Source organism: Tenrec ecaudatus, chromosome 14 (genome assembly GCF_050624435.1).
Source record: "Tenrec ecaudatus isolate mTenEca1 chromosome 14, mTenEca1.hap1, whole genome shotgun sequence".
In the NCBI taxonomy this organism is placed as follows: Eukaryota; Metazoa; Chordata; class Mammalia; order Afrosoricida; family Tenrecidae; genus Tenrec; species Tenrec ecaudatus.
Window position 1 is genome coordinate 27,497,743 of NC_134543.1, and position 12,075 is coordinate 27,509,817.

The 12,075-nt window shown below is 57.9% G+C and overlaps 1 protein-coding gene across 1 annotated transcript; it reads left to right on the forward strand.

Moving 5' to 3' along the window:
• The first annotated feature begins 6,155 nt into the window (after window positions 1-6,155).
• Window positions 6,156-10,304, forward strand: IRF2BPL (interferon regulatory factor 2 binding protein like). The gene has a single exon (XM_075531355.1). It carries the CDS (start codon window positions 7,112-7,114, stop codon window positions 9,440-9,442), a length of 2,331 nt encoding a protein of 776 aa, XP_075387470.1. The 5' UTR covers window positions 6,156-7,111; the 3' UTR covers window positions 9,443-10,304.
• The last annotated feature ends 1,771 nt before the right edge of the window (window positions 10,305-12,075 follow it).

The following is a 12,075-nucleotide window of genomic DNA, read 5'->3' on the forward strand; positions in this document are numbered from 1 at the left end:
TGTGCGCAGGCATGCCTCAGGTCTAGACAGCCCGCACAGAAACCTACCAGGCCATCTGAAAGCCATGTTTCCGGCTTCGACATCTTGCCAAGGACCTGGCAGGCTTGGATCCATCCTCTGTGGGTCTGGCCAGAAAGAGGGGTCCCCTAGATCAAAGGGAAGGGGTCGGCCTTGTTCCTCTGAAACTTTTAGCTCCAAGGAGACCACCCCCCCCCCCACACACACACACACATGCAAGGTTTGTGAGGCAGGGGTTTGATGAAAGGCTAAAAATACCTTGAGGGCAGCCGCAGCCTGCCAGTCATGAAGTGGCCCTCAGCCCACGGACTGGGCTGGCCTTAATGGGCGCATGTGCACAGTCAACAGTCACTCTGCGTGACCAAATGCAGCCTCTCCCCTTTGCTCCTTCCCCTTCATCTTGCACCCTCCGGGCCTGCTCAGAGGCGCTCCTTCAAAGTGCAGTTCATTGCCTTGCGCTTTCAGAACTGTCTTGAGCAGCAGGTCTGAACCTGTGGGTCGTGACCCCTTTGGGGGTTGAACGATCCCTAATAGTAGCAAAATAACAATTATGAAATAGCAACGAAAATAATTTTATGGTTGGGGGGGTCACCACCACATGAGGAACTGTAAGAAAGGGTCTGGGCATTAGGAAGGTTGAGAACCACGGTTCTACAGCTTCGGATCCTCCTCCCCCGGCCCCTCACCTTTGCTTTAGGGCCGTGTACAAGAAAACCACAGAAGAGAGGAAAAGGGCTCCCTGGAACAGCAGGCAAGGAAGGGCTACACGTCCGTCCCCCACCCCCTACCCCCTAGCTGATAGTGACTGGTTTAACCCAATATAACCGGTGCCAATTTAGGCATAGTCCTGGGTCTACTTCCATCCATCCGATGTAGCATTCTTAACTGTGAACTATGGGGAGGCTTTTACTTTCTGAGTTGCTCCAAGGCATCTGGGACCGGCCAGGGGAGAAGGAGGAGAGCATTTCCAGCACTCTGGACCATCTTTTTCACCTCTGCACAAAGGTGATGAAGTAGCACCTACCTCACAGGGTTGGGGAGGGGATTTGGTGAGATAATGTCTGGGAATGCACTTGGCAGGCCTAGACAAAATCAGCCATGATTCTGTTTATCACCTCTCCCATTTTATTAAGTGCATTATAATATCATGGCTTCCCATTGAAGCAGGCCAGGGCAGCAGTGAAATCATTCCCATTTCACAGATGAAGAAACCCAAGTTCAAGTGGTTTGCTCAAGGTCACGCAGTCATCTGGGGCCAGCTAAGTCCAAGTTGAAGAAGAACCCAATGTAAATAGGTGCCCAAGGTGGAAACGCTCCCCCTTCCTGCCCGAGGTCCGGGTTGAACCACCCACCTCAGACAGAACAAAACATTCAGAGGCCTTGGCCCATGGACTCCAACCAGGCCCGGCAGTTAAAGGCTTCCAGTCTGTACTAGACACGACCCAGGGGATGGGGAGGCCGCCCGGAGGAGGGGCTCCCGGCGAGCTCAGAGGCTCCGCCTCCGGGCGGCCGCAGCAGGAAAGCGCCGGCGGCGCCGGGTCTCCGAGCTCAGCGGTGGAAATCCCCCGCGCTAGTGTGGCCCGGTGGGAACCCGCTGGCCGCCTGGCTCCTAGCTGCCGAGGCCCAGGCACACGCGGGGTGCTTGGAAAGGCCAGGAGGTATGGGCACCTGGGGCCTTGACAACTAGCACCTTGCCAGCCTTTCCGCCTACTCTCCTCCAAGGCTTCCTCCCCTGCAGCTCCCCCACTTGGGGGGTGGGGTGTTTGCTTTAGCCCAACTGGTCGGTGAATAGCGCCCTTGTCTGTCGCTCCCCCCCTCCCCATATCTTTTTCTTTGCCTCTCTAGACCCGATCCCTGGAGTCTCATTCCAGGGCTCCTTTATTTTGGGACTAGAAAAACACCAGCTCTTGCCGAGGACAGCGCTGGGCTCCCCCATACTCTGGCACGATGGCAAGGAGAGGAAGCGAGGAGGAGGCAGGAACCAGACGCGACTCCCCACCTTTCTTTCCCTCCCCGCTCTCCTCCCTTCCAGGAAGAAGGCAGTAAGCCGATCCCCTCGCCGGCCGCGGTGCCAGCAGCAGCCACTACGTCCTCCTTCCCCTTCCACCCGGTTTTGCGCGGGGAGCCCGGATGCCCGCGCGCCCCAGGCTGGGCAGGTCCTGGCGGGCGGCGCGGCTCCCCTCCCCGGGGGCGCTCCGCGCATCGCCTTGTTCTCGGGATTTCACGCTCGAGTGGCTTTTACGTAACCCTATGCCCTGGCCCAAGTTAAGACTCCCTCCCCCCCCCACACCCCTTTTAATACTAGGATTAATCCTTTAGGGAAAGGCAAATACTTCCGCTACGGAACCGGCCCAGGAACACATGTGTAAATCTCATCGTGTTGTGTTGACACCCCCCACCCCACCCCCGCCTCTGCAAGTCCTGGGCTCACACCCCGCCCCCGGGTTTCCTGGCGCGGGGAGCAGGGGCTTTGGAGTGGCCAAAGGAGGGCCCTACCAGACGTTTGTTTTCTTCCTTTGGACTCTGAGAGGCTTTCTGGGCCAGAGCTGGGCCCTGCTTACCGGCCCGGGCTGTGGAGTGTTACCAAAAAAGGCCTTTCTCTCGCTGGAGCACTTGGCGGCAGGCGCTGCAATGGGGTGACGTGAGGTTCAGCCGGGGCCTCCTTAAGGGCTGAGCCAGCTGGCTTCTGGGATGCCAGGCCCCTGTGAGGGGGGCCCCCCCTTCCGCCCCATCTCTACCCCCAAAAACGGTGGTGGGGGAGCCTGCGGGGAGCTTCCAAGTGTGTGGGCTCACCGCGACCTTCTTGTCACCCCTTCTCCCCCTGGCTATGGTGAGCTTACAGGCCTGGTGGGGGGCTTTTTGTCTCATTTGAGAGACTGGGTGCCGGGGAGCACCGACTCCAATGGACGTTTGGAAGGCAGCTCAGGTGGGGCCGATGGATGGCTCCCCCAGGCTGGGCCCACCCCACTCTGTTGGTCCACGGACCCCACGGAAGAATTCTGCCTGCCTCTCCACCCGGAGTCTTTGGTTAAGGCTTTCCTCCATCGGCCCCTTCCGGTTTCTGAGGCAAATGCAACTTTGTCATTGTTGCTTTGCTTCTGTGTTCTCTCCTTCCGTATATAAAAAAAAGTCCATCTCCAAAACCTTGGTGTCCCTGCTTCCCAGAGCCCCTGACTTCAACATCACCAGCAGGGTCATTTCAGACTAGCAGATAAGAGGCCATTTATCAACCTCAGTGATAGTGATTCTTCTGGGGAGAAGGGAGCGGAGAGCGGAGTGGGAGGGCTAGCCAAAGAGCTCTGTTTTCTGAAGGCTGGGGCCTGTAATGGAAGTTTGTTTAAATGCACGTTTATTTCTAACTCAGTGTGTCTGCACGGGCGCGTGTGTGTATATATATCTCCTTCAGTAACAGTGAAGACAGAGACAGACAAGGAGATGGAGACATATGTGTGCGCATACCAAACATAACACTGTGACACGGGATCCAACTTGCTTTCTCCAGCAGCCTGGCTCAGCGGGTTGTGGCTAAATGGTGACTTCCCTGTATTTCTGGTTTAATAAAGGGAACGGCTGAATAAATACATGTAAAGAAATGGGTGAATCAGCCCAGCCCAAAGTAAAGAGCCTCGGGCTGGCTGGGATGCGCCTCCATTTCCCAGGCCGATGTGATGTTTTGACTCACTCTGGGTAGCGGTGGCGGCTTGGGGAGGGCTGACGTCTGCAAGGGTGAGGCAATGCTCCTCCGGAACAGCTCTTCGCAGGACTTGCTGCCCCCAGCCAGGCGTCCGGGGAAGGTTTGTTGTTGTTGGGGAGTGCACAGCGAGCTCACTGTTTTGCAAGAACAGAAATCTGGATGCTTTGAAATGAAAGAGAAGGGCTCCCTAGAGCTCTTTCCTCTCCACCATCTTCAAAATTCCCCTTTCCTCAACAGTCCCGTCCCCCCCACCCCCCCGCCCGCAGTGGTGGGATAGGGCTGGATGGGGGCATAGGCTGGGAAGCTCCAGTCAAAATAAAGCCAGTTATACAGTTCTGTCTGGTGGCTTCAAAAGGAACTTTTTTACAGTCAGTAGTTAGTCATCTTGATCAGCATAACCATCCTTAGGTTTTCTGCTGCTTACAAAGGGCTCTCACCTGCTCACAGTAACAGCCCCAACAGTATGATCAGTACTAATAATAACTAGCACTTACTGCCAAGCTCCCTGTGGGCCCGGCATGGGGCTTGTACCGCCTGCGTGATGGATTTCCACGACAGTCTGGGGCGATGACAGACCTAAAACTTCTATATGGGGGAAGCACGGGATGGCACTGTGGCTTGGGAAGGGGGGCGGGGTTTCTTATGAAAGCAGAGTGGCACGGTACTCTTTGAGGGGACCAAACACAACATGAGGAGGGAGCTGATGGAAAACAAAAACATCCACAGCCCAAACCCCCTTTGGGAGCTTAGTACTTGTCAAAGTCATCTCAAATCAGATTTATTGGGTGCGGATCCCAGCTCTGTCGCTTAAGAGCTGGGTGACCTTGGACCAGCAAGGTAACCTCTTTACTTTGCTAATCTGTAAAATCAGTTAATAATAGAATCTGCCTTGTCAAGTTACTGAGTGTTTAATGGTGATGCAGGGGGCCCCACCTAGCGCAGTGTCTGGCCCACAGCAAGTCTCCGCAAGAGAGAGGGACCCACTATGATTACAGCCGCTGAATGGAGACCTCAAACAACCCTAACAAGCTGGGAGCTAAGGCTGTTCCCATTTTACAGATGGAAAACCAAGATTGTGTGAGGTTAAGTAACTAGCCCCAAGGTCACAAAGCCAGTAACAACTGGAAAAGGCAATTCCTAAGGGGTCGGCCAGAATTCCAGAGCCTGGAATTCCATGATATTGCTTCCCCCTCCTCCAGCCTTCAGGAGGATTACCTCAAAGCGCATAAAAGAATAAACAGACCTGCTCTTCTGAGGAATCGGTTGAAATACCCCCAACTAGATCTGCGACCAAAATAGCGGTGCAGGAATAAGCAGTGTGGCGAAAGCAGTCGTTTTTTTAATGGGAAAGAAATCACAGCACGTGAAAAAACACTTTGAAAACTGCCTTGCGCTTTGCAAAGATGTCACTATCAGTAAATGCTACTCCCTCCCTTCTTTGATGAAACCCGGGGTGGGCGAAGCAAACCCTCACACCATCCAAGACCAAGGGGTCTCGGCTGCACAGAAATCAAGTTCAGAAGGCAGGAAGGAGCCGGGGAGAGGGGCGAGTAGAACCCGGGACGACGCAGGGAGGTAAAGTGGGAAGAGCAGTGTTACATGGGAGGGAACTGCAACCGATGTCAAGCAGCAGAATGCGTCTGCATTGTCCAACGGGACACTAATTTGCTCTGTAAACTTTCACCCAAACCACAATGAAATGTTTTAAGAAACAGCCCAAACCACTCACCTATTTGCCCCCTCCAGCCCTCTCCCTTCCGGGCCCCCCAGCAGCTGTGCGCAGCCAGTACAAGGTTTTCCTTAAAGACCTCATGTTCAGAGTGCTGCGGGGGGAGGGGAGAGCTCAGCCTAGAGGCTCACGGTGAGCCCCGTCGGGTCGTCGCAGCTCCCGTAGCTACACGGGGGGCACAAAAACAGTGACGTGGAAGAGGCAGGTTCTGGGAGGCAGCTAATTTTGCAGGTATTGGCCTCCGTGGTGGCAAAGGGGTGTCACGTCCAAATCGGGGTGGGGGGTGGGGATGAACGACGGCTGGTTTCCTCGCAGCTGAAAGAAGTTAATTCCCCGTAGGAAAAAACACAGACCGAATGTTTCGATTCCCTACTGGGGAATGGGTGGGGGGGAGGACACTAGGGTAAAGAGCGGGGGTCGGAAACGATGTTTGTGGTTCTGAAATACTTTTTTTTCTTCTTTCACTTCGGCAGGCCAGGCGAGGAAGGGAAAGGTCAGCGTCGGTGTAATTTCCACCCCCAGCCCCGGGCTTCCAGCTTTAGCTCCGCCAGGCCTCAGCTGTGGCACACACACGGCGAGGGGGAGGGGAGGACGGAGGCGCGGGGGAGGGGCCGGCGGGGAGGAATCTGGGCGCCTGGCCGCGCATGCGCCGCTCCCAAGCAACAAGTGGGCTCCACACAGAGGAAGTGTAAAGGGGGAAAGGGGGAGGGGGGAGAGAACTGGTGCAGAGCATGGTGGTGACGTCAGCGCTCCGCCCGGGCGGCATCCCGCGCGGCCAAGCCGGGGACAGCGCGAGCCGCAGCCCGAGCGGGAGCGCCGAGACGCGCCTCCGGAACGTAGAGTAACAATCACAACCCCACATTCCGAGCGAGCACGAGCGGGAAGGGATGCGACCCAGGCCGAGGCCCCGCGCGAGCGCCCTGCAGTCCATGTGAGCGCCACCGGACGCGCGGCCCGGGCGCCGGCCAGGCCCGGGGCGGCGGGAGCCTGCGTGCGCTCCGCTCCGCTCCTCTGCTCTCCTCTCCGGCGACCTGGAAGCAGGGGCCCTGCAAGCCCAGCCGCCGCCAGTGGACCGGCCGACGCTGCGGAGGGGACCAGCGCCTTTTGGCTGCCGCCACCCCCTCCCTCCCTCCCTCGGTCCTCGGAGAAAGCAGCGGCTTCAGCAAGATTGGACACAGGCACCGGGTGGCACTGAGCCCTCTAGCCCTCGTCCCAGGGAGCCTGGCGGGGAGAGGACGCCGCTCGTAGGGGGTCCCCCCAGGGAGAGAAAGAGCTCCCATCGAGCTTCCACGCACCAACCACTTCTGGGAGGGGACCCGCGAGGCAACGGCGGCCAGGCACACCCCCCCTCGGCTGACCCCCAGCCGGAGCTTCCAGCCCCGGTCCCGGGCACCAGGAAAAAGGCGCAGGAGCTCCCCTCCCGGGCCAGACAGCCGCAGTAGGAGGGTGGGGGCGAGGAGCGGTCCGCCGGCCCGGCGGCTGAGCCCCTGCGGAGAGGCGCTGCGCCGGCGGCGAAGGCTCCCGCGCCCTCCAGCCCCGGGGGCAGAACTTTCGCCCTCCTCTTCCCTCCCTCGCCGCCGGACTCGCTCCCCAGCCGACCAACGCTTCCGGAGGAGAAGGCGGCGCGGAGACAGCCCAGAGAGCGGCCTGTCTTCCCCGGGGTCGGCATCATGTCGGGGGCACAGGTGTCCTCGTCCCGGAGACAGTCTTGCTACCTGTGCGACCTCCCCCGCATGCCTTGGGCCATGATCTGGGACTTCTCGGAGCCTGTCTGCCGCGGCTGCGTCAACTACGAGGGCGCTGATCGCATCGAGTTCGTGATCGAGACCGCGCGCCAGCTCAAGCGGGCGCACGGCTGCTTCCAGGACGGCCGCTCCCCGGGGCCGCCGCCGCCCGTCGGGGTCAAGACGGTGGCCTTGTCGGCCAAGGAGGCGGCGGCGGCGGCGGCAGCGGCTGCCGCCGCCGCGGCTCAGCAGCAGCAGCAACAGCAGCAGCAGCAACAGCAGCTCAACCACGTTGACGGGTCCAGCAAGCCTGCGGTGCTGGCGGCCCCGTCTGGCCTGGAGCGCTACGGCCTGAGTGCTGCCGCTGCAGCCGCGGCGGCGGCGGCGGCGGCGGAACAGCGAAGCCGCTTCGAATACCCACCACCACCGGTGAGCCTCGGAAGCAGCAGCCACGCCGCGCGGCTGCCCAACGGCCTGGGGGGCCCCAACGGCTTCCCCAAGCCGAGCCCGGAGGAGGGACCCCCGGAACTGAACCGCCAGAGTCCCAACTCGTCCTCCGCGGCCGCGTCGGTGGCGACTCGGCGTGGGACGCACGGTGGGCTAGTGACGGGGCTGCCCAACCCGGGGGGTGGCGGAGGACCCCAGCTCACCGTGCCCCCCAACCTGCTGCCGCAGACGTTGCTTAATGGACCCGCCAGTGCCGCTGTGCTGCCCCCACCGCCGCCCCACGGGCTGGGCAGCCGTGGGCCCCCGACGCCCGCACCCCCAGGGGCTCCCGGGGGTCCTGCCTGTCTCGGGGGCGCCCCGGGCGTGTCAGTCGCGTCGTCTTCCGCGTCGTCCTCGACCTCGTCGTCCGTAGCGGACGTGGGCGTGGGGACCTGTGGCAAAAGGCCGGGTTCGGTGTCGAGCACGGACCAGGAGCGCGAGCTGAAGGAGAAGCAACGCAACGCCGAGGCCCTGGCCGAGCTGAGCGAGAGCCTGCGCAACCGCGCAGAAGAGTGGGCCAACAAGCCCAAGATGGTCCGCGACACGCTGCTCACGCTCGCCGGGTGCACCCCCTACGAGGTGCGTTTCAAGAAGGACCACTCGCTGCTGGGCCGAGTCTTCGCCTTCGACGCAGTCTCCAAGCCCGGCATGGACTACGAGCTGAAGCTGTTCATTGAGTACCCCACAGGCTCGGGCAATGTGTACTCCAGCGCGTCCGGCGTGGCCAAGCAGATGTACCAGGATTGCATGAAGGACTTTGGCCGGGGGCTGTCCTCGGGTTTCAAGTACCTGGAGTACGAGAAGAAGCACGGCTCCGGGGACTGGCGCCTGCTGGGGGACCTGCTCCCAGAAGCTGTGCGCTTCTTCAAGGAGGGTGTGCCTGGCGCCGACATGCTGCCCCAGCCGTACCTGGACGCCAGCTGCCCCATGCTGCCCACGGCGCTTGTGAGCCTAAGCCGCGCCCCCAGCGCACCGCCCGGGACCGGGGCCCTGCCGCCTGCTGCCCCTTCGGGTCGGGGCGCAGCCGCCAGCCTGCGCAAGAGGAAGGCTTCCCCCGAGCCCCCAGACTCGGCGGAGGGTGCCCTGAAGTTGGGCGAGGAGCAGCAGAGGCAGTGGATGGCGAACCAGAGTGAGGCACTGAAGCTCACCATGTCTGCGGGGGGCTTTGCAGCGCCGGCGCACGCGGCTGGGGGTCCGCCCCCACCCCTGGGACCCCATTCCAATCGGACCACCCCGCCCGAGTCAGCCCCCCAGAATGGCCCATCCCCCATGGCCGCCCTCATGTCTGTGGCAGACACTCTGGGCACGGCGCATTCTCCCAAGGATGGCAGCTCAGTGCACTCCACCACCGCCTCTGCGCGGCGCAACAGCAGCAGCCCTGTGTCACCAGCTTCCGTGCCCGGGCCACGCCGCTTGGCATCACGGAACGGGGACCTGAATTTACAGGTGGCGCCTCCGCCACCCAGCGCCCACCCTGGCATGGACCAAGTGCACCCCCAAAACATTCCGGATTCCCCTATGGCCAACAGCGGGCCCCTCTGTTGCACCATTTGTCACGAACGTTTGGAGGACACGCATTTCGTCCAGTGCCCATCCGTCCCCAGCCACAAATTCTGCTTCCCTTGTTCCCGCGAGAGTATCAAGGCCCAGGGGGCCACTGGCGAGGTGTACTGCCCCAGCGGGGAGAAATGCCCTTTGGTCGGCTCCAACGTACCTTGGGCCTTCATGCAGGGCGAAATCGCGACCATCTTAGCCGGGGACGTTAAAGTGAAAAAGGAGAGAGACCCCTGAACCCCTGGACCAGCTCCTCACCAACAGAGGGCCCCTCCACCCCCAGATGTAGAATTGTGAATATAACAAACTGCAAAAAGTTAGTCTTATGTATAGACATTATTTTCGTCGTATGTTTCTATATTTTGAAACAGGTATGTAACTTCTTCATTTGAAGGATAAGCTGGTTTGTGTTAAGCAGTATACTATTGATTGGGTCGTTTGCATCATACTCGTTAGCATTTATTTGGTGGCAGAGTGTTTGCCTAGGTACAGGATTAATAGCCCTTAGCAAAGACTGCTGCTGGTGTGTATTTTTTAAATGTTATGCGCTCTCTGAAAGGATAAGAAAAATACAAAAAAAATAAAAAGACCCCAACAACACAAAAGGACTCCGCCCCTCCCAAGGCCAGTGTTGATGCCTAAAAAAAGAAAAAGAAAAAAAAAAGAAGAAAAAAAGGAAAAAATACAAAAAAACCCACAATGCTATAAAAATGGTGAAAGCTTCTTTCTAAGCAGCCCCCAGTGTCCAGTCTTCAGTTCGTTTTGGTTCGTTTTCTGTTTTGTTTGCAACATGATGGGAGTGTTGGGGGGAGGGGAATGGGGTGTTTTTTGTTGCCAGTTTGTGAGGGAAATGTTTTGGTTTGTTTAAACTGCTCTGAATGTGTTGGATCTCCACGTGTTGTTCCGTTTTGTTTTGTTATTTTGGGGTTTGTTTGTTTGTTTTTTTGCTTTCTTGATGCACGGATGCTTTTGAACAGTAGAGCGAAATGCTAGACCCGGAGATTCTGCTCTGTTTGTCCTTTATACATTTCTGTAGTTAACAGAACACTGTAATGTGCCTTGGAGCTTAGTAACTTGTAATAAATTCAATTGATATTAATTCTGCCCTGAGTCAGCAAGTTTTGTCTTTCTAGGACTTAAAAAGACACACAGCTACAACCGAAGGGCGCCCTCCCACCGCCAACAGGGAACACAATTACCAGTGCCTTCCAAAGCCCTCCGCGGTGCCATCTGTAGCAGTCGGGCGGCCCCTCCCACCCTTGGTACCAGGTTATTTACATTTGACCGTGCTGACTAAGCGTTTTCTGTTTACTCTCCAGCATCTCGCCCCACCCCCACCCCAAGGGCCCCAGCTGCTACCGGCCGTGTCTGGAATTCTTTCTGATGCCCGGCCCTGTGGGACTGGAGTCTATGTTGGTACCTAATGTAACTGACTTGTGCAAGTAGGTGCAAAAAAAGAGAAAAAGGCGGGTGTTTGGCCACTTCAGTGTTGCAGAAATCAAGGCTATTGCACATGTAAACCAAGCATGCCACTGATCTGGGAGCCGGCTGAAGAGGGGGGAGGGCTGGCCTACAGGGACACAACGCTGCGACTAAGCCTGCGGGGTCCCTGCAGCTCCCAGCTGATGCGTTGGCAAAGCAGTTTTCACCCCAAGATGGCTTTTTCTTCCCGTTTTGATAACGTCTTTCTGAAAGCATCACATTTAACGGAGCTGAAGGGAAGGGGAAAGGGAGGGTGTCCTGTGTCAGAGTTGCTCAGGCTAAGGTCACTTAGGATAGCAAATAAAAGCCATTCCTACTGGTAAGAGGGGGTGGGGAGATGCAAGCTATTCATATAATCAACTTGTTCTGGCAGCGCCAGGAGGGTCAGAAGAGAACTGTCCTGCCTAGCCGCCTCCTAGGAGGCGGGCCTGGCCAACCAGATTGGAACCTGGTACTTGCCTGGGAGGCAACTGGACGAAGAGTAGAGAACGAGGGAGGAAGCAAAAAAAAACCTGCAGATCCTATCTGAAAGCCATTCCTGGCCACACCCCGTGGTGGCTTCCAGGCGGGGCAAGCCCAGCCGGACGATCCCCAGTGTGCAGAGAAATAAAATAAGGGAAGGGGCTTGGCTCCCCCACCGACCCCATCAAAGAGGGAGCCAGAGGGTGAGGACGTGGGTGTGGGCTCCGGCACGTGTGGGGGCGAAAGCAAATCACTGGTTAGCCCAGGATGCTGATGTGGATGCTGGGTTGGTGTTGGGACTTGCTGTTTGTTAATAACACCCTTTAAGTTTCTGTTCCTTTGCCATCACCATCACTGAAGTGGTGGAAATGGTGACTGTGTGTGTGTGTGTGTGTGTGTGTAGTGGTGTGGTACATGGCATCTTATCCTGGAACATGGGAGGTGCCTGTTTCACCCCCTTTTAAGAATCTCCCCAAATATAAATAGTTTGTGTGTCAGCTTCCTGCAGATGTGTCCTTGCATTTTCATCTGCTGCCAAACTTTGTATTGGTGCTTATGAGTCATGAAACCTATTTTCATCCTCAGGGGTAATTAACTTGGGGGTGGGGGGGATAATGCATAGCAGACTGGAGGAAGAGTTAATTCTCAAACCCATCTTGCCTGGCTACCAATCACGCATTCCCCAGAAAGGCCTGGGGTGGCTTTTCTCATAAGCTCATTAATAAAAAGCAAGCCTGTTTCGCCTGGAAGATCCGCCAAGGTGCTCCCAGCCCCCACCCTGGCTGCACACACTCTTCAAATGGGGAAAACTCGGACAGCCCGAGCCTCCACAAAACCAGTGCCACGGGTCTAATTGAGCCACTGTCGAGCGGGGGGAGGGGGGCACAACTGGGGGGTGCAGCCATCCATAGCACAGTACCGTACCA